Source organism: Prionailurus viverrinus, chromosome B1 (genome assembly GCF_022837055.1).
Source record: "Prionailurus viverrinus isolate Anna chromosome B1, UM_Priviv_1.0, whole genome shotgun sequence".
Classification (NCBI taxonomy): Eukaryota; Metazoa; Chordata; class Mammalia; order Carnivora; family Felidae; genus Prionailurus; species Prionailurus viverrinus.
In genome coordinates, this window is record NC_062564.1 from 15,620,638 (window position 1) to 15,642,386 (window position 21,749).

The window sequence follows — 21,749 nt, forward strand, 5'->3', positions numbered from 1 at the left end:
TTGATGCAATTGTAAATGGGATCGTTTTCTTAATTTCTGATAGCTTAATATTAGTGCACAGAAACTTAATTTTGTATCCCGCAACTCTACTGAATTCATTTATTCAAATAGTTTTTTTGGTGGAGTCTTGAGGGTTTTCTTTATGTAGTGTTAGGTCATCTGCAAATAGTGACCATTTTACTTCTTCCTTTCCAACTTGGATGCCTTGTATTTCTTTTTCATGCCTAACTGCTGTGGCTAGGATTCTAATACTATGTTGAGTAAAAGGTGAGAGTGGGCATCCTTGTGTTGTTCCTGATCTCAGAGGAAAAGCGTTTCGCATTTCACTCTTGAATATGATGTTTGCTGTGGGTTTGTTATATATAGCCTTTATTATGTTCCTTGAAGTATGTTGAGGATGTCAAATTTTGTCAAATGCTTTTTCTGCATCCATTGAAATAATCATGTGATTTTTGCCTTTTGTTAACGTGGTGTATCATGTTGATTTGCAGATGTTGAACCATCCTTGCATCACTAGAATAAAACCCCCTTGATCATTAGTAAAGGTCCTTTTAATATATTATTACATCTGGCTTGATATTTTGTTGAAGACTTTTGTATCTATGTTCATGAGGTAAATTGGCCTATAACTTTTTTTTTTTTAATGGCGTCTTTCATTTTGGTCCTCAGTTTATGCTGGCCTTGTAAAATGAATTTGGAAGCATTCCTTTAAGTTTTTGGGATAATTTGAGAAGAACAGGTACTACTTCTTTAAATGTTTGGTAGAATTCACCTGTGAAGCCACTTGGTCTTGGGACTTTTGGGGGGGGAGGTGTTAAGTTACTGATTGTTTCATTACTTGTAATTGATATATTCAGATTTTCTATTTCTTAGTGATTCAGTCTTAGAAGATTGGGTGTTCTAGGAATTTATCCACTTGTAGGTTGTCCAATTTGTTGGTGTATAATTATTCATAGTAATCTCACGAGCCTTTGAATTTCCGTGATGTCAGTTGTACCCTCTCCTCTTCCATTTCTGACCTTATTCATGAGCCCTCTCTTTTTCTTAATGAGTCTGGCTAGAGATTTATTAATTTTTATCTTTTAAAAGAACCAGCTTCACTTTCACTGATCTTTTTAAATTGTTTTTGTTGTTGTTGGTTTAGTCTCTATTTCATTTATTTTTCATTCTGCTCTTTATTATTTCCTTCCTTCTGCTAACTTTGGGCTTTGCTTGGTCTTTTTCTAGTTCCTTTAGGTATAAAATTCGATGACTTGGGAGTTTTGTTTCTTGAGGTAGGCCTGTATCCGTATGAAATTCCCTCTTAGAACTGCTTTTGTTGTGTCCCAGATTTTTGGAAAGTTATTTCCATTTTTATTGTCCCATGGTATTTTTTAATTTCCTTTGATTTCTTTATTGTTCAGTAGCATGCTGTTTATGCTCTGTTTGTATTTTTTCAAGTTTTCTTCTTGTAACTTGTTTCTAGTTTTATACTGTTGTAATCAGAGAATATGGTTAATAGGATTTGTTTCCCTGATTCATTTCTTGGGGAATACTCCATGTGCACTTGAAAAGAATGTGTATTCTATAGTTTTGCAATGAAATGTTCTGTATATATTAAGTCCATCTGGTTTAATGTGGTAAGGCCAATGTTTCCTTATTGGTTTTCTGTCTTTCTGTTCAATCCATTAGTTTAAGTGGGGGTGTTAAAGTCCCATACTATTATTACATTGTCAATTTCTCCCTTTGTTAACATTTGCTTTATGTGTTTAGGTGCTTCTGGGTTGGGTACATAGATGTTTATAAATGTTATATATCCTCTTCTTGTATTGACCCTGAGTCATAATGTAATGCCCTTATCTTTTGTTATAGTTTGTTTAAAGTCCATTTTAGTTAATAGAAGTATCACTTTTCATTCCCTTTGCATGGAATATCTTTTTCCATCCCTTCACTTTGTGTTTAGGTCTGAAGTATAGGCAGCACATACATGGGTCACTTCCTTGATCCATTTAGCTACACTGTGTCTTATGACTGGAGCATTAGTCCATTCACTTTTAATTATCAATAGGTATGTACTTATTGCCATTTTGTTGTTTTCAGGTTGTTTTTGTGCTTCTCTGTACTTTCTCTTCGTCTCTTCCTTTGTGGTTTGATGGTTTTCTTTAGTGTTTAGGTTCTTTTCGCTGTCTTAGAGGGTTTTGGTTTGTGGTTATCGTGAGGTTTGTATGTATTGATCTACATATATAGCAGTCTATTTGAAAAAATTTTTAATGTTTATTTTTGTGAGAGAGAGTGCGAGCAGGGGAGGGGCAGAGAGGGAGGCAGACACGGGATCTGAAGCAGGCTCCGTGCTGACAGCTCAGATGCGATGCAGGTCATGATCTTGCGGCAGGGCTGGAACTCACGAACTGCGAGATCATACCCTGAGCTGAAGTCTGGATGTTTAACCGACTGAGCCATCCAGGTGCCCCTACAGCAGTCTATTTCCAAACGATAGTCACTTAGAGTTCTTGGCGGGATAGCTGAGGCTGGCCAGGCGGCCCCGGGGTGCCCTGGCAGGACCGTGGCAGTAGGCACAGGCCAGGGTGTCCGTGTTCTCCAGGGAGATGGCTGGGGCTGGAGTGGCCCCAGGCTGAGGGGGTCTGGTTGCACGTGGTGCCGAGGCGGTCCCGGTGGGGCGGCTGGGGCAGGTGCAGGCCTGCACTGGAGCCGCTGTGGGCTGGAGGCCCCGGGCTCACTGGGCCAGTCCTCGGAAGAGTGGAGTGCCTGGGCCTGGCTGGCCATCAAGGTGGAAGGGAAAGTAAACAATGGTGCCCATCAGCCCTTTGGCCCCAGAGAGTTTTAGCAGTTCTTCAGCAGCTTGGTGGATGTGCTAAGCTTAATAAATGCGTTTCCTTTGCTTACAGTCCATTTGTCCTTTAAATCGATGTTTTGGGTTTGTTTTTTTTTTTTGCTGTGCCCCAGGACTGGCGAGCGTGCATGCAGGCCTCAATGCTATTCCTCCCTGCTGCTGGCCAGCACTTGGGGGTGAGGAAGGTGTCCCTCTAGCATCGTGCAGAAGCTGTTCCATCAGCCCTCGGTGGTGCAGGAGGAGCTGCTCTCTATGTAGGTGCAGACGCCGCGTGGCCAGCGGAGGAGGGGAGTTCAGGGTCTTCGGCGCCTTAGAACACCTCCCTGTGCTACTCAGGGCAGAGCTTTCTGTCCGCCTCTGATCAGGTGTCAACGTTTTAAATCTTGTTACTCAAGACATTAGCCAGAGAAGATAACTAATCACACTGTTGCCACTTAATGCGATCAAATTAAAGGACCATGAACAAAGTACTAAATTTTGGTGACAAACCAGCCCAAACAAGTAGACAAGTTAACTTTTCAGGGAGTTTTTATTTACAAAAGTATGGATCGGAAGACCACAGGCTGCAGCAGGGGACTGATCCTTCTATTCGGCATGTTTTAGTCGGCTGGCTTCATTTCCGGTCAAGGAGCTTCTCTAATTGATGGTTGATGTTTTGCAGATGGGTCTCAGCTCCTAAAAGGGTTCTTGCCTGAACTAACAGAGCTGGAAGGCTGGATGAATCATACTGTCGAAGGCAAATTATTTGGATTAAGTATAACAAACTTTAATAACCCTGTCTGTTATACAGCTCCATGCTGAATAGAGCTTTCCACTACTTTCATTTTTCAAACGAGGACCAAGGTTACAAAGGACCCCTCTCTAGAAAGTTTTAGGCTGATCTCATCCCGGAAAAAGTTCCAAGAACTGTGGCATCTAAATCATGTACAACAAAATCACTTCCTGGTACATATTGAGACTGGGTTTGGGCAAGTCTGATCTCATGCCGGTTTTAAATCCAGAAAACTGTAAGGCAGATGGACTTTTCCTGGAAGAATTAATGGAATGAAAATACCAGGCCCATAAAAGTTCATGAGGGAAAAATTAATCACGTAGAAAAACTGAAGACAAAATTAGACAACCCAACATAAACTCGTGATTTTGAAATGACAAAGCCAGGCTCCATGTTGTAACTTGTATCTAAGGATGAGTGACTAAAGTCCTCTTCCAGTCTGTCATACTTATGACAGTTTGTTTAAAATCACGTTTTCAAGGGGTTTTTCTTAGTAATGAAAAGAGCAGCTTTGAGCAGAAAAGCCATCAGACGATTGCTACCACCCACCTAATAATGCAGTTGTTTCTAGACTATCACGTACCCTATTACTGGGGAATTCAATTTCACAGATATTTGAGAGCCTGCTGTGTTCAAGCTACCATGGGGCGCCTGCTCTCAGGGAGGCGAGAGAGGGAAGAACTAACATTTGGTGTTAGATTTCTGGTTTAGGAAAAGAAGTAGGACATAAACCCAAATACCTACTTTCCCTGAAGGAAGACAGATGCTGCAAGAGTACAGAAGGCCCGTGGGGCAAACACAGGACAGGTTAGTACACTCGTGTATTCCAAGCCAAGTACAGGTGCCACATCTGTTTTCACCAGTTATGCTCAAATTCAGTGCTCAGGATGTCTCCAAGTTAGTAACCAAATCCCCAACTCCAAGCAAGCTTTGGGCCAAGTGTGTGTGGGCACAGAGAACAGTAATTGAAAAGCATTCCACGTCCGTATCTGATACACAGACAAGCTTAAGGCTTTTAGATTGGTGTAAGAAAACTCAATTTAGAAGTGAAGTCTAATGCTGCTCTGCAGGCCGACTGTAATGTTGCATCCACCTTTCTCCTCAGAGCTGCTAATCCTCAACAGGCAAATGCCCTCTCTTCTCAATCACAATGAAAAAAAAAAATCAATGTTACCGTTTCTTTTACATGTGGTTCTTTCTCTTGAGTATCTGAATAATCTCGATGAAGCTGTTTTAAGTTAGATAAGAAACACGCTGAATTCCTAAGGGAAGATTTTCTCTCCTCAAGCTCGACGTATTTTATTTGTAGTTGTTTCATCTGTGGCTCTAACCTACAACAAGAGAAAATATTTCCCCACATATGAATGGCACATAACGAAGTGTAACGGCCCAGGGTGTAGGAGACTGAGGACGCAGGTAGACGGAGCGAAGTAAGACCATGCAGTGAGGGGGGGGGCTAGATCTTTAAAGGTATCTTCAGTTCTGAAATTACGAATGTGGGACAGAGTCTAGATTTCAATTTGAAATACAATTCACAATGAAGAATTAGAAATGACATCCACAGACGAAGAGGTCTTCTAGATCCTAAAACCTGTCCAGTCATATTGTTGGGAACCACTGAATTAAGACACGTTTGGTTAACAAGTCATAGCCTCAGGTGGGAGGAGAGAGGCCGCGCAGGTCAACAGCAACGGCAGGGAAAAAGGCCTTTCCTTCGCCCCTTCCCCTCATCACGACCTTGTCCATTTTCCAAGATCCAATAAAACCAGTGGAAAAATCATCCAAGTGCCTGGATGGAAAATGTATAGGTAAACCACTATATCTTTCAGTGTCTTCTTTCTTACCCTGGAAAGTAAAAACGGATAACTTGGATTTTATGGACAAATAAAGGCGGGGGAGGAGGCTGCCGATTTTTTATTCTCTCAAAGATAAAAGGATTTTTCTAAAAGGATATTAGAGTTACTTTTTCACAGTGGTGTCTGCAGAACAAATGCAGCACTGTGGGCAAGCCGGCTGGGGCAGGAGGCCGGGGTGCAGAGGCAGTCTGTACCCATGAGATCCTGGCCCCGACTTCCTGGGGGTGGGACCGGGGGTAGGTTACCTCCCTCGGCCTTGGGGTTTTCCACACATGAAGTTAGAATAATGATACACTGCAGGTTTCTATGCCTTCTCAAGACATACTTTTCGACTTCTAGAACTGTATCTAGAAAAGGAACCAGAGGCGCTGGTCTGTAAGAGGTCTGATTCTCACTATCCTGCCATAATAACCCACCTCCCAGGACCACGATAAGGAGCTAATACATAAAGCATTTCAGACAGTGAGCGGCACACACAGGAAGCTTGTTTAAGTGCTATTTTCTTTGGGCCTGAGTGAGCAGACGCTCCGCCAAGGGCCAGCACCTGCCCACAGACTGGACTGGAGAACAGTGAGCTGGACACCCAATCCCACCCTCTCCTAGACTTCTGGCATTCTCTCCTTTAAAACTTAGTACTATAATTGTAGGCCATCTTTTCCAGTAATACCACTTTCTCGCCCTATTTTAAAACGCCTACAAAGAGCAGAGAGGAGATCTGCTTCTCTGGCCACTGCTCTCCCACAGCCCTCAGCTCACACGACGGTCCCGTCGCACAGAAGACCACCCACAACTACGAGCTGGTTGACTGTCAGCGACAGCAAACCCCAGGCTTCGTAACCACACATGGGGACAGCCCCGACTGTGTTCCCGGCCCCACACGTGGGGACGGGTTCACAGGAGGGCTACGCCAACAAGAACACGAACACAAGCCGTTAACACTTACACAGCACTTACTGGATGCCGGCCACTGCGAGGCACATTGTGTGTATTTATTCACTGAATTCTCTCAACACCCCGGGGTGGGCAGGTATTGTGCTCCTTTACCAAGGAGGTGCTGAGGCACCGGGCGGTTGCACAGCCAGTAAGTGGCAGACCCTGGATTCGAACCCAGGCAGTCTCGTGCAAAAGTCCATGCGCTTCATCTGTAACTGGGCCACCTCTCAGGCTGGAGTTGAGACAGCTGATAGAGACAGATGAAGGCTGAACTCTTCTTTGCTAAAAGCTTCTACTCAGCCACAAAACCTACCTTCACTGAGCTTCCGGGCACAAAGAAAACCTGGGATTTCAAGGTAATACGGCAGATTTTCACAGCCCCACGTGACGTACTGTGATTCAATCCTTGCAGCTAAGTTCTCAGAGGAGTCTGACATTATCTTACCGAAGCAGTTCATCCTGGAGTTCGAGCAAACGCTGCCTTTTCTTCTCAATATCTGAAATAATCTAAAGTAATACAATAATTTGTTAAAATAACTCCCTCAACGTTTGAGCACCGCTATGTACACTGTACCAGATTCTAGAAAAACAGTGGGAAAGAGACTGCATCTTCCCCCTCACGGAGCTTCGGTCTAAGGGGAAGACAGACATTACATATGAACAGCAGGTAACTACAACCTGTCATGTGCTATGGAGAAAAAGAACAGGGAACTCTGGGAAATAGGGGATCTACCCCAGGACAACTCTGAGGAGGAAGTGGGGGCCAGATCTTTACTACCCTGTGAGCTACTGGATAAGGAGTCTGGATTTTATCTGGGTACACTAGGAAAATACTGAAGCAGGAGTGTCCTGATAACAACCTGTATCTAAGAAAGAATACTTCCATAGAACAAATTTTATTATCTCAGCCATCACCTTTAGTGACTACCAGATCCACGGCTGGACCATTCCCAGGGGCTTGGAAGCCATGCGGAATTGATCAATAAGAAAATAAAACTGAGGGAAAAAAAACCCAACAAAGGCTTGTAATCACTGAAATGAATATGCATTTCAAGTCTATTTCTATTAGAAATGTAGAGGGGGGCTGCTCTTCAGTCCTGGATTCCTGCAGGCTTAGAGCTCAGAGGTCATCTGGTCCAAACGCACACTGGTGTTCATGGGCTTGCTTCTCCTCACATACCTAGTGCTAGAGTTTGCAAGAGAGTGGTACAACATCAATATAGCAGAACCAGGATGGGAACTGAGGTCGCCTAACCCTTAATGCTGTATTCTTCCCAGGCTGTCCCTTTACATGGGACATGGGACAGTTCTTTATTCCATAAGGTTTTACTTCTTTGACAGCCACAAAAGCAATACATATATATTACTTAATACTTAATAACTAGTAACAACTTAATACCTTGTAAGTGTCATTTTGGGCTTGATGGCCATTTTAGGCAAGTTAGGATCCCCATCCCTTCGCATGCATTAGTAGGACCCAACCACAAGATCAACCAGATACAAGCCTGACTAAAAAAAAAATCTACAAACTGAAGATCATAAAATCGAAGGAGTCACGGCTTTTCTTAACCCTGCACATGCTAGAGTTCTATATGACCGTGTGCTTCTAATCACACGAGGGATATACCTTCGTGTTCTTCCTTTTCAGGGTTTTCGACGTCTGGATGTCTTTAAGCTGCACAAAAGAAAAAAAATACGTATCTGTGTGTTTTCCAAAATTAAAATGTTTATTAACTTACCATATATCACATTTAAAGACCACATGTGAAACACGAATAGTTCGAGTGAGTTCTTTACCACACTGCAATCTTTTCTTAGATAACTAACTGTATGCTGCCCCACGACTGGCAAAAACAATTCAGACCGACAAACTTATGGTCTGTGAGCTTACCATTTTGAGGAGTTCTTCTTCCATATGAGCATGAAATTTTTTGATGGCTTCCTTACAGATTTTAGATTCTACTTTTTGTCTACAGCAGGAAAAAAAAAACAAAGAAGAAAGGATCACACTAGGTATCATACAAAGGATTTTGAAAGGTGTGTTTCATTTGCTTAGCACATCAACAAACCACGATTTGGCATATACTATTCCGAAGAAGACGGCCTGGCTAGCGTGCTGCCTTTTCTCAGGCTAAAAAAAGAAAAAAAATACCGGACAGAGTCTCAACAAAAGGGAAAGAACAGCAAATATGTTCCCCTAAACCTTCAGGTACACGGTTACCTGAACTTCCTGATACGGGCCACGCCCACAGGTGAAGGCGTGAGACGCAGGAAAGGCTCACGGCCCGTGTTCACCCTTTACTGTCCTGCCACTAGTGTGGTCATCGGATGACCAGCAAGCCGGCCCCTCCCTGCCCGCTGACAACCAGAGGAATAATCGTGTCACACGTCCGGACTAGCCAACAGGCGGCGAGAAGCCAGCCGGACTGGTAGCCACAAGTCGGGTTCTTCGAACACTTACAAAGCTCACCCACACAAAGTGGCTCCGGTCCGTCATCAGGACAAAAGCCTCCGAGTCTCCCAGTTCGGCGCGCTCGTGGCCGAACGGCAGAGCCACAGTGCTATGCGGCAGCGGGACAGCAGCTAAGCCCCGATGCTGCCTCGGCGCAGAAGGATACTAGAGTGTGAGTGTGTGCTTCCAGCCGGAAGTAATAAATACCCGGTGTGAGTGACAGGTCGTTACCAAATGGTTTCTTTCTTGGGGGAAATCCATGAGGAGGCAAAGTCCTCAGAAGAAGGGGACTGAGCTAAGCGCTACACAAGAGAAGGCCCGTACGTCTGAATATAGATCTCTGTAGTTCTCATCAAGACCGTTAAAAGGTATGTCTAGTAACATCGGCAAGATAGTGGAATAGGAAGCCCCCCACACCAGACTCCCCCACAGGGAAACCAACTTAATAACTATATATGGCCAAAAAAGCCTTGTGACAATTTCAGAAACCAATTAAGTCGCAGGCAAGTTCTAAGTCAAGAACAGTCATACTGAAACAGGTGAGAAAAGCTGTTTCCTATCAACTTCAACAGCCCTTCTCCCAAGCCAGCACAGCTTGGTTGAGCCAAGAAGCTCCGTGCATGGTTTCTCCCTTGGGAAAGAAAGAGAAGAGTGCAACGTATATCCAATGTCATGGCTTTTCAGGGGGCTGCCCAAGGGACACCTTTCCACCTCGCCTGATTTGGAACGCTAACGGAACCAGCATACTTCAGATGCCTGACTGCCGTGGAGAACAAAGTCCAATGGCTTTCTACAGCGACAGAACTGGCAATGCTGCGGCCAGGGGATCAGGAAAAATGGCCCAGCTCATGCCTTCTCCCTTGGTTGCGGGGGGCGGGGGGGGGGGGCGGGGGGGAGAGAAGAGCAAGAACGTTATCCATCATTTGGAATGGTTTCTGTGTCACCTGAAGTATGACAATGGTGGGAACTGAAATAGTTTGGATGCCTTTGGTCACAGAGACCAAAAAAGAGCTCAGCGGCCTGTTGCAGAGAGCTCTAGTCTTCGGAGATTACAGATTCCTAAGAAAGAAAGAAGCAAACCTCTCCAGCTGGCAAATCACATGCACAAGCCCAAAGAAGATACATCTCTCAGAAAGGACTGAGGGACCACCAGAACTGAGGGACTGCCCAGGCTGACTGGTGAAGGTACAGAGCCTGTACAAGGCCGGTATGTAAAGACCAGGAGAGGTGGCTGCTTTTTAAATGTACACAACACAGCAAAAAATAACAAGGCACTAGAAGAAACAAGAAAACATAACCCAAATAAGTGAGGGGAAAAATCCCCAGAAACAGACCCTAAAGAAAGATATGGAGATCTATGAATTTGCTAACAAAGAACTAAAAAATTATCACCTTAGTGAAGTTCAATGTGCTTCAAGAGAACACAGATGAATAAACTAAATCGGGAAAATGATGCATGAGAGTATCAACAAAGAGAGAGAACCTATAAAAAGAACCAAACAAGTTCTGGAACTGAATAAGATAACTGAATTGAAAAATTCACTAGGTGTGTTCACAGCAGATTTGATCAGGCTGAGGAAAGAAATGGGAAACTTGTGGATGAGTCATCAGAAGAACAAAAAGAAAAAAGAATGAAATGGAAAAAAGCATGTGGGATTTACAGAAAACATTCAACACACCAAAATGTGCATTATGGGAAGCAGAGAACTTATTTGAATAATGGCTCCAAACTTACCAAATCTGAGGATGAAAATGGACACCCAAATTCAGAAAGCTCAAAAAGCCCCCACCTAAGAGGAACCCAAAGGGGCCCACACTGACACACATTATATTCAAACTGTCAAAATTCAAAGGCAAAAACAGAATCTTGAAAGTAGCAAGAGAAAAGCAACCTGTCATGTACAAGGGAGCTCCCACAACACCACCAATGGATTTCTCAGCAGAGACACTGAAGAACAGAAGGTGGCACGGTATCTACAAAGCACTGAAGGAAAAGTGCCAACCAGTAATACCGTGCCTGGCAGAACTGTACTTCAACAATTAAGGAGAAGTAAAGACTTTCCAGGTAAACAAAGGCTGAGTGGGTTCATCACCACTAGAACTGCCTTGTAAGAATTACTAAGGGGAACCTTTCAAGTTTAAACAAAAGGACACAATACAGTAACACAAAGGCATATGAAAATATAAAGGTCTGCTAAAGGTATATATACAGATGGATACAGAACCCCATAATACTGGATAGTGAGGCATAAATCACTCTTCATACTGATAATAGATTTTAAAAGCTATAAGCATAAAAATAACATGAAACTGTGTCAATGGTTAAAAATATAAGAAGGTGAGGGGCACCTGGGTGGCTCAGTTGGTTAAGCGTCCGACTCTTGATTTCTGCTCAGGTCATAATCTCATGGTTTTGTGAGTTTGAGTCCCGCATCAGGCTCTGCACTGATAGTGTGGACCCTGCTTGGGATTCTCTCTCTCCCTCTCTCTTTTCCCCTCCCCTACTTACACTGTCTCTTTCAAGATAAATACATAAAAACTTAAAATATGTAAGAAGGTGAAACCTGCAACATCAGTAACAAAGTGTTATCCCCATATGGTGGGGGAGGGAGACATAAAGAAGTAGAGTTTTTTAGGTGATTGAGGTTAAGTTTTTATTCTTTCTTTATTTCATTAACTAATTCATTTATTTTAAGTAGACTTCATGCTCAGTGCAGAGCCCAATGCAGGGCTTGAACTCACAACCACGAGATCAAGACCTGAGCTGAAATCAAGAGTCGGATACTTAACTGACTGAGCCACCCAGGCATACCTGAGTTGTTACCATTTTAAAGCAGACTGCTATAAGATGATTTATGTCATTCCCGTTTGCGTAAGTGCATGTGTGTGCACACACGTGCACACACACACACATACACACACACTCTACAGAAGCACAAAATAGGAGAATCAAGGCACATCACTACAAAAAAGAAATCAACAAAACACAAAGGAAGGCTATAAGAGAGGAAAAGAGACAAAATAACTATAAGACTTAGAGAAAACAAAATTTAGTAGTAAAATAAGTCAATCACTCCCAGGAGTCCCCCCAATCAAAAGCTACTGAGTGGCTGACCGGATTTGAAAAAAAGGATCCAACTATATGCTGTCTATAAAAGATTCTAGTTAGGTATAAGGAAATACATAGGCTGAATATGGAAAAGATATTCCATCCAATGATAACAAAAAGAGAACGGTGGTGACCATACTTACATTGGACAAATTATACTTTAAGTCAAAAAAAAGTCACAGAAAGAGATGATATAATGATAAAAGTGTCAATTCACCAGGAATATATAAAAGTTATAAATATATATGCACCCAACACTGGAGCACCCACATATATGAGTTAACAGAACTGAAAGGGAAAATAGGCAGTAACAGTAATAGTAGGTGATTTCAATACCTCACTTTCAATAACAGATCTAACAGAAGCTCAATAAGGAAACGAGATTTGAACAACACTATAAACCAAATGGATCCAACAAACCTACACAGAACATTCCACCCAGTAAGAACAGAATATACATTCTTCTGATAGGCACACAGAATATTCTCCAAGACAGATCATGTTAGATAATGAAATAAGTCTGAACCAATTTAATATGATTGAAATCATACCAAGTATCTTCTCAGACCACTGTGGAATAAAACTAGAAATCAACAACAAAAGGAAAACTGGAAAACTCACAAATATGTGGAAATTAAACAACATAGTCTTGAACAATGAATCATTCAAACAAGAAATACAAGGGAAATTGGAAAATATCTTGGAACAAATGAAGACAAAAACATAATGCACCAACACTTATGGGATGCAGCCAAGGAAGTACTAAAAGAGAAGCTGATAGCAGTAAATACGTACATTAAAAAAGAAGAAATATCTCAAATCAACAACCTAACTTTACACCTCAAGGAACTAGAAAAGGAAGATCAAACTAAACAACAGCATAAGACAGAACAGTAAAGATAACAGCAAAAATAAATGAAATGAAAAATAGGAAAAAAAATTAATGAAACTAAGTTTTTTTAAAAGATCAACAAAACTGACAAATCCTTAGACGAATACAAAAGGGAAAAGACGCAAAAAATGAAAGGGGAGGCATTACAACTGACGCTACAGAAATAAAAAGGATCGTAAGAGACTACTATGAACAATTATAAGCCCACCAATTAGGTAACCATGAAGGAATGCATAAACTTCTAAGAACATAAAACCCACAAAGACTGAATCAAGTAGCAATAAAAAGTATGTTCAAACCTATAGCTAGTAAGGAGACTGAATCACTAATCAAAATCCTCCAATTTAAGGCCCACAAACCAGATGACTTCACTGAAGAATTCTACCAAGTATTTGAAGAATGAACATTAATCTTTCTCAAACTCTTCCAAAAATTTTAAGAGGGGGGAAACACTTCCAAACTTATTTTATGAGGCTGGCATCACCTTGCTACCAAAATCAGACAAAGATACTACAAGAAAAGAAAACTAGAGAGCAATATCCTTGATTATGGATGCAAAACTCCCCAACATAATACTAGTAAAGGGAATTCAATAACACACTTAAGTGATTATACATCACAAGAAAGTGGTATTTATGCCTGGAATGCAAGGATAGTTCAACAAACGAAATACAATCAACATAACACAATAACAGAATGAAGGACAAAAGCCTCATGCTCATCTCAATTGATACAGAAAAAGCATTTGACAAAATTCAACACCTTTCATGATAAAAACTCTCAGCAAACTAGGAATAGAAGGAAATCACATCAATGTAATAAAGGCCATATATTAAAAGCCTAGAGCTAACATCATATTCAGTGGTGAAAAGTTAAAAGTTACAGCTCTCAGATCAGGAACAAAACGGAGATGCCTCTCTTGCCATTTCTATTCAACACAGGACTGGGACTGCTAGCCAAAGCAATTAGGTAAGAAGAAGAAATAAATGTATCCAAAAGAAGTAAAATGATCTCTGTTCACAAGGGCATAATTTTATATGTAGAAAATGCTGAAGATTACACACACACACACACACACACACACACACACACACACACTGTTAGAATAAACAAATTCAGCAGGATTGCAGGATACAAAAATCAACAAAGAACAGTTGCATTTCTATGTATCAACAATGAACATTCCAAAAAGGTAATTAAGAAAACAATCCCATTTACAATAGCATCAAAAAGAATAAAATACTTAGAAACAAACTTAAGGAGGTAAGGTATTTATACACTAAAAACTATAAAACATTGTTAAAAGAAACTGGAGATACAAATAAAGAGAAAGACCTCCTATGTTCATGAACTGGAAGATTTAATTTGAATACTATTAAAATGTCCATACTACCCAAAGCAAACTATAGACTCAATGCAATAATTACCAAATTCCCAATGGCATTTTTTTGCAGAAATAGAAAAAAAAAAAATCCTAAACTTCATACGTAATATCAAAGGACACCAAGCAGCCCAAACAATCTTGAGAAAGAAAACCAGTGCTGAAGGCCTCACACTTCCTAAGTACAAAACATCACAAAGCTACTGTAATCTAAACATTACAGTACTGGCATAAAGACAGACATACAGACCAATGAAAGAGAAGAGAAAATTCAATGATAAACCCTCACATATATGGTCAAATAATTTTCAACAAGGATGCCCAGGCTACACAATGGGGAAAGAAAAATCTCTTCAACAAATGGTGCTGGGAAAACTGGATATCCACATCCAAAAGAATGAAGATGGACCCTTACCTTGTACAAAAGTTAACTTGAAATGGATTAAAGACCTAAATGTAAGATTTGAAACTACAAAACAGCTGAGAAAACACAGGGGAAAAACTTTATGACATTAGCCTCGGATTTCTTGGATATGATACCAAAGCCACAGGCAACAAAAGCAAGAATAGACACAATGCGATGACATCAAACTTCAAACCTTCTATGTAGCAAAGGAAACAATCAACAGAGTATAAAGGTAACCCAAGGAATCACAAAAAATATTTTCAAACCATATGTCTGATAAGGGGTAATATCCAGAATATATAAAGAACTCCTACAACTCAACGCCAAAATAACTCAAATTTTAAAAAGGGCAGAGGATGTAAACACTTTTCAAAAAAAAAAAAAGTATATAAACGGCAAACAAGCATATACAAAGGTGCTCAATATCACTAATCATCGGGGAAATGCAAGTCAAAACCAGAGTGAGCTATCACCTCACATACATCAGAATGGCCACCACAGTAAACGAGATGACGCGTATTGGTGAGAAGGCAGAGAAACTGGAACACTGCACCGTGGGTGCGATTGTAAAACAGTGCAGCTATGATGGTAAACAGGAAGGAGCTTCCGCAAAAAGTATAAATAAACCCTACGGCCCAGCAATCCCACTACTGGGGACGGATCCAAAGGAACTGCAAACAGGATCTTAAAGAGATATTTGCACACCCATGTTCATTTTAGCATTATTCACAACAGTCAAGAGGCAGGTGGATGAATGGATAAAGAAAAGTGTGCTATATTCATACAATAAAAGATTAGCCAGCCCTAAAAAAGGAAATCCTGTTATGTGCTACAATATGGATAAGCTTGGAGAACATGAGGCTTCGTGAAATCAGCTGGTCACAAAAAGAAAAATACTGTGTGAGTCCACTCATGGGAGGTATCGAATGTAGTTACGCATAGAAACAGTAAGTAGGTTGCTAGGGGCTGCAGAGACGGGGAAATGGGAAATTGTTTAATGGGTACAGACTTTCAGTTTTGCAAGAGGAAAAAGCTCTGGATATGTGTTGCACGGCAATATGAATATACTTAACACTACTGAATTATGCACTTAAAAACGGCTGAGATGATACATTTTATAATTAAACAAATACAGCAGGTCCAGCTTTAAAAAAAAAAGTATTTCTGATATAAATATGAAATCACGATTTTAAGATGTTAAAAACATAAAAAATTAGGAAAACCGGTTAGGCCTTTCTGCATATGGCTTATAATGTTGATAAATTGGTAGACTGTACCATTGACAATGGTGGTGGTCTACATACAAGAGTCAGACACAGCTCTTTCAAATTCTAGTGCCTTAAAAATCTGGTCACTTCGCTACAAATAACTAATTGAATCAGTTATAGAATAGCCTAAGTTTGTAATGTTTGCATTTCATGGCATACTTCCCTAGGTATATGTACATTGGCAAACTGCTTACAATCAATCAGTAAGTCTTTTAACAAACTATTCATGTGTGAGTTCCAGATGAGTATTAAAAATAGAAGACCCGGGGCGCCTGGGTGGCACAGTCGGTTAAGCGTCCGACTTCAGCCAGGTCACGATCTCGCGGTCCGGGAGTTCAAGCCCCGCGTCAGGCTCTGGGCTGATGGCTCAGAGCCTGGAGCCTGTTTCCGATTCTGTGTCTCCCTCTCTCTCTGCTCCTCCCCCGTTCATGCTCTGTCTCTCTCTGTCCCAAAAATAAATAAACATTGAAAAAAAAATTTAAAAATAGAAGACCTTCAAATAGTTAACTTGATTCTGAGAAAACACAACTTTTCACGTGGTCGAGAATACTTTATATCAGAAAATAAAACAAGATCAGTGATTCTACCAGAATCACTGGGTATGACAGAAACACAAGGGTATTTTATAATTTTAAAAGTCTATGGGGGTGCCTAGCTGGCTCAGCTGGTGGAGCATCTGACTCTTGATCTCAGAGTCATGAGTTCAAGCCCATGTTGGGCATGGAGCCTATTTAAAGAAAAAAAAAAAGTCTAACAAAAATACTATACCTCTTCTAAATCTTTTTTTCTTTTGAGTGCGGTGGGGAGGGGCAGAGGGAGAGAGAGAGAATCTTGGCAGGCTCCAAGTTCAGCATGGAGCCCAATGCTGGGTTCGATCCCATGACCCTGGGATCACGACCTGAGCCGACATCAAGAATCGGATGCTCAACTGACTGAGCCACCCAGGCACCCCTAAATCATTTTTTTAAGTTCATTTTTTGAGGTGGAGAGAAAAAACAAGTGGGGGGGCGGGAGGTGGGCAAAGAGAGAGGGAGACCAAGGATCTGAAGGGGCTCCATGCTAACAGCAGAGAACCTGGTGTGGGCCTTGAACTCACAAACTACGAGATCATGACCTGAGTCGAAGTCAGAAGCTTAACCGGCTGAGCCACCCAGGCGCCCCCCTAAATCATTAATTACATCAAAAATATATTATGCTAAAATTCAAGATACTGCCATTTTGCCACAACATCAGAAATCTATAGTAAGTCTCTTCTTCCTTTAGAAGAGATGTATGAATGGGAAAAGGGTAACAGTCAAGATGGTCTCGGGTATGGTAAGAGACCTTCTGTACCAATTTTAACAGCAAACTGGCTTTAACACATACAGTAAGTACAGAAGAGTAAAACAGATAATTCCTACAATGATTATGATGAGTTAGCATGACAGGCTGGCTCCTTTCCCTGAGATCAACCCCATAAGAACCCCAGAGCAAAAATCCCCTCTCAAAATGGGTTGAGCTGTGAAAATCCCCGAGGGGAGAGGAAGAGGTGTTTAGAATGTGTGGTGGCTGTGACCCAGGGCAGGAAAGGAGCTGTCAAGGTTGTCTCCTGCTTCTTCCCCCGCATGATTCTCACAAGCCGCGCTTCCCTAACTGCTGCAGCCAATCAGACCTCTGTCTGCGTCTTGCGAGAGTCAAACCTGGGCTGTGCTTGTGGGGCCTGGAGAGAAACAAGGACTAAGTGGGCAGCTGCCTCCTCCGCCTTCCCCCACCAAACCCCCAGGGCTGGAAAATGATCGAGTAAGGAGCGTATCTGCTCTTAACACTACTTATGTCTGGAGGGCAAGGCTAAGTCCTGACCTGACAGGTTACTTTGTGGGATGAGTGACTGAGGCTTCCCACCTAGGCCTCATCTACCCCCATCCCTTGCACTCCCAGGAACCCAGGGATCAAGACTCGGTCTTCCCTTATACACACTGTCAGACAAGGAAGCTGACTGGCGCAGGCAGGGGTAACTAAGCTCATAGGCTGGGGAATAACACACTGGAGGAACACGACTGTGTCAGAGAAAACAAACTATCAGATCAGAAATTGTAACAGAAGCAGGTATTTCATAATAGATGACTCAGTAATTTGACTTTAGCCTAATAAATATTCTAAAGAGGACAGCAGCAACATAAGACATAAAAGAGAACCAAATAGAAATGTTAGTTAAAAACTCATGGCTAAATTTAAGAACTCAGTAGCTGTGATAAATAGCATAATGGATATATCACAGAAATAAGTTAGCAAATTTCTAGTTTCAGGATTGAGGAAATCTAGAAAAAGCAAAGGGCAGGATAGAATAAAGGACAAAAATATATTTTAGAATTAAAAAAAGAAGGACCTTAGATCCAAAAGGTCAGGCCCCATATAGTGAAATTTAAGAATATCAAAGACCAAATATTCTAAAAGCTCATAGAGAGAAAGAACACAGCACATATAAATAAGACTTCGACAAACACCAAATTTTCCAAACCAACACTAGAAGACGAAGGAATAGTACTCCAGAGTATTTAAGGAAATTATTTAGAACCTAGAATAGTATATCCAGCTAAACAGTCTTTCAAGTTCAAAGTCACGACCAAAATAATCAGAAGGATTTAGAAATTTTACAACATAAAGAGCCACACCTAAAAGTGCTGGATGAAGCACTTAACTAAGAGACATATCCAGAGGGTGTTACAAGAAATATATGAAATAAAGGTGATCAGATAAATACCTTAATAAAGTTTATTATCTTAAAAACGGAAAGAGAAAACATTTGTATATCTTACCCCAGAATTAAAAATCTCTAGGTATTATAAATATGATGGATTTTTGGGTAGGGGAAGGGAGAGGTGAAAGTTTTTATTAGTGAGGAGTTAAAAATTCTATTTTTAACAAAAGTTAGAATTAAAAACCTCAAAAAGGAGAAAAAAAATCTAAGAAATCAAAATAATATATCAATACATTCTTCTAAATGTATTAATAATTGTAATACATGTAAATGGATTGAAGTCAACAAAGATAGACACACTGGATTTAAAGCTTAATATTTCTTATTAAAATTTTTTTAAGGTCAGACAAAGGCTATGTAAATTCTGGCAAATGCCAGCAAAAGAAATCCAGTGACACAATAGTAGTATCAGATAAACTAGATTTTAAGCCAAAAAAAAAAAAAAAACCAAAAAAAAAAACCATTTTTAGGAATGGAGAGGGTACTAGAGAAGTATAAAATGTTTCATCTATGAGACAGAGCAATTTTAAACACGATGTCCTAACAAAATAGTCTCTAAGTATATATAGCATAAATTGATTAAAAGAATCAAGAAAAATATTCATTCTACACAGATCCAATAATTAGAGAGTCTACATAAATCCATGAATTAGAGTCCCCAGATTTTGTGCTAGGCCATGAAGAAAGCCTCAAAATTACAAAAAATATCACCAATCAAATTTTCCCACAACATATTTAAGATGTAAGATAAATACAAAGAAGTCACATATTTGGGCGTATAAAAACATACTACTAAATAATTCACAGGATTAAAGAAAAAATTATAACGGAAATGTAAATATATGTAAAACTACACGATGATGAAAATACGAGGTGTCAAAAGCCATGGGATGAGCACAAGTCGTGCTTTAAGGACAATGTATGAGGTGCATGTATCACAACATCAGAAGACTTACTTATACTCTAGGATGGTTTTCTCAAATGCAGACAAAACAACATCTAATTCCATGAGATCACGGGCTTTCTTTCCTTTTAGACACCAAATATGAACACAGTCGGACGTATCTAGAATATTAAGATAAGTCAATTTAATATACTGATTATCAATCTTTTGGCTCTAGGTCCAGGGTTCTGAAAGCCCCCAACAAAAAAAACTGTCCTACCCAATTGCCAAAAATAGCTTCAGCTGAAGAGACACATAAGGGGAGGCATGACTCACTTCCTATCCTGGTGCAGAGTCTCACAGATCCTGTCTACACTGTCACTCTACCTGCTGTCTCCTTGTTTCTACTGAAAGAGTCTGAAGTACTGCTGACTCTTAACTACCTCGTTGTACCTTTTATGTACCAGTCTGTTGTTACCCAACACTACTGGTAATAGAGCTCTTTTTGGTTACCTGTGATTCCTTAATTTTAATCTACCTAATAGGCCACTTCTAGCACACGTAACGATTACTCGATGTGATTTAGTCTCAGTAGTGTATCGTAAGACATTAAGTTCTGGTACATCTGTGGATGAAAGGTCATGCGTTCGTTAAGATGGAATTGTAGAATACTTAAACACATGATCCCATTTCGGGTGAGAAAGTGCGATAAAAGGCTTGAAGAGTAGAGAGCAAACAAAAAGCATGGCGGCTCTTTTTGGGTTATGGGTGATTTTTATCTTCCTTTCCATACTTTCCAAATTTTCTAAACATAAAGGACTTCTCCTTTAAAGAACTGTAGGAGAGGGACAAAATGGTTTTCCACTCATTTTTCAATAAACTTTTATTTGTATCAATAAAAAAGTACAGAGTCAATCTCAAAAATGTTATGCTGACTAGAAAAAGCCTCTACAGAAGAGTATATGCTACATGATGTATCAAAAGAATATAGACTGTGTGATGAAAAATTAAGGTGATAAAAGGAGGTATAACAGTAAAATCTAGGTGTATAAATACATACTGTAAGATTCTTTCACCTTGGCTGTAGGTTGAAAATTTTCAAGATAGATGTTGGAAAAAATCAGTTACTACAAAGTCTCATATTTTCAGCTTTTTAAAGTAGCAATTTTATTGACTTACAATTTACTATTTTAACAACAAAAAGTAGGTTTTTAAAATGAAATTCTTGAATGACTGACAAAGTATAAAACACTATTCTGTACCTGAGTCTATGGCTTCACTTCTTGATTTCTTCCTTTTGCTGGGAAACATCTTCTTTTTCTGAGTTTTCTACAATAAAAAAAAAAAAAAAGCAAAGATTTTTATTTAAAAATTTTCCTTCTCTTAAAACATCCGTATTATAACAACAGTATCAACCACTCTCCATTCTAGCTATTACTCTCATTTAGTTCTAAGTGGTTCATTATGTATACTGGCTAAATTAACATAAAGAGACCCTGGAAAAATTAAACTGTCTCAACACAAAAAGTATATAAAGCTCTTCATTGGCTTTTAACAACGATCGTCTTGGAGGTAGCTGAACTTTTCTTACTTAAGGTGATGTACTGCGTGGAGGCCGGCTGATCGCTCTCCAAGCCGGGATGAAGTATCGGCTTCCGAACTAGCTCTCTTGCCACAACCAACCACGGAGTCGGGGTGGGGATGAGGCGACTTGTTTCAGGTGCTGGAGAGCGGGCACCCAGGACTGGGAGACCGGGGACCCCGTGAACTCCCACTCCTCCGCCCCGCCCGTGCCAGGGGGCAATTTCGACGGCAGCACAACAAGCTAAATTCAAACAGAGCACGTAGTCCCACTCTGCTGAGGCAGCAGAGACCAGACTGGAGCAGGTGAAGCACTTGGAACCGGAGCTCAGAGGGAGCACAGGAAGTCCAGGTGCGTGTTCCCTGCGGTCCCGGAGTCCTCCGCATGCGCAGAATGAGACTACGTCAAGCTTACTAGAAAGAAGCCGGCATGGGATTCAGAACACAACAGGTAATAGGAGACAAGCCACTGGGGGGAAATTACATGCAGAAAATGCAGAGATCTCATTAAACCTCATTAAAACCTATCTATCCAGTTGAGCTAGGAGGAAGACTGCAACTTGGGGCCACAAGGATACTCTAGAGCGTGCAATCCTCAACAGGGCGGTAGTTTTCCTAAGGAGCAAAAATGGGATTCTTCAGGAGAGGA

At 40.8% G+C, this 21,749-nt stretch overlaps 1 protein-coding gene across 1 annotated transcript in view; it reads right to left on the bottom strand.

Moving 5' to 3' along the window:
• Positions 1-3,340: 3,340 nt before the first annotated feature.
• CENPU (centromere protein U) overlaps positions 3,341-21,749 on the bottom strand; it is a 40,988-nt gene continuing 22,579 nt past the window's right edge. The window contains exons 7-13 of the mRNA XM_047855505.1: positions 20,782-20,848; positions 19,593-19,701; positions 8,283-8,361; positions 8,019-8,066; positions 6,837-6,898; positions 4,777-4,933; positions 3,341-3,557 (exon numbers count right to left, since the gene is read on the bottom strand). Of these exons, the coding sequence (XP_047711461.1) occupies positions 3,444-3,557; positions 4,777-4,933; positions 6,837-6,898; positions 8,019-8,066; positions 8,283-8,361; positions 19,593-19,701; positions 20,782-20,848 (636 nt within the window). The 3' untranslated portion in view covers positions 3,341-3,443. The remainder of the gene's footprint in view (positions 3,558-4,776; positions 4,934-6,836; positions 6,899-8,018; positions 8,067-8,282; positions 8,362-19,592; positions 19,702-20,781; positions 20,849-21,749) is intronic.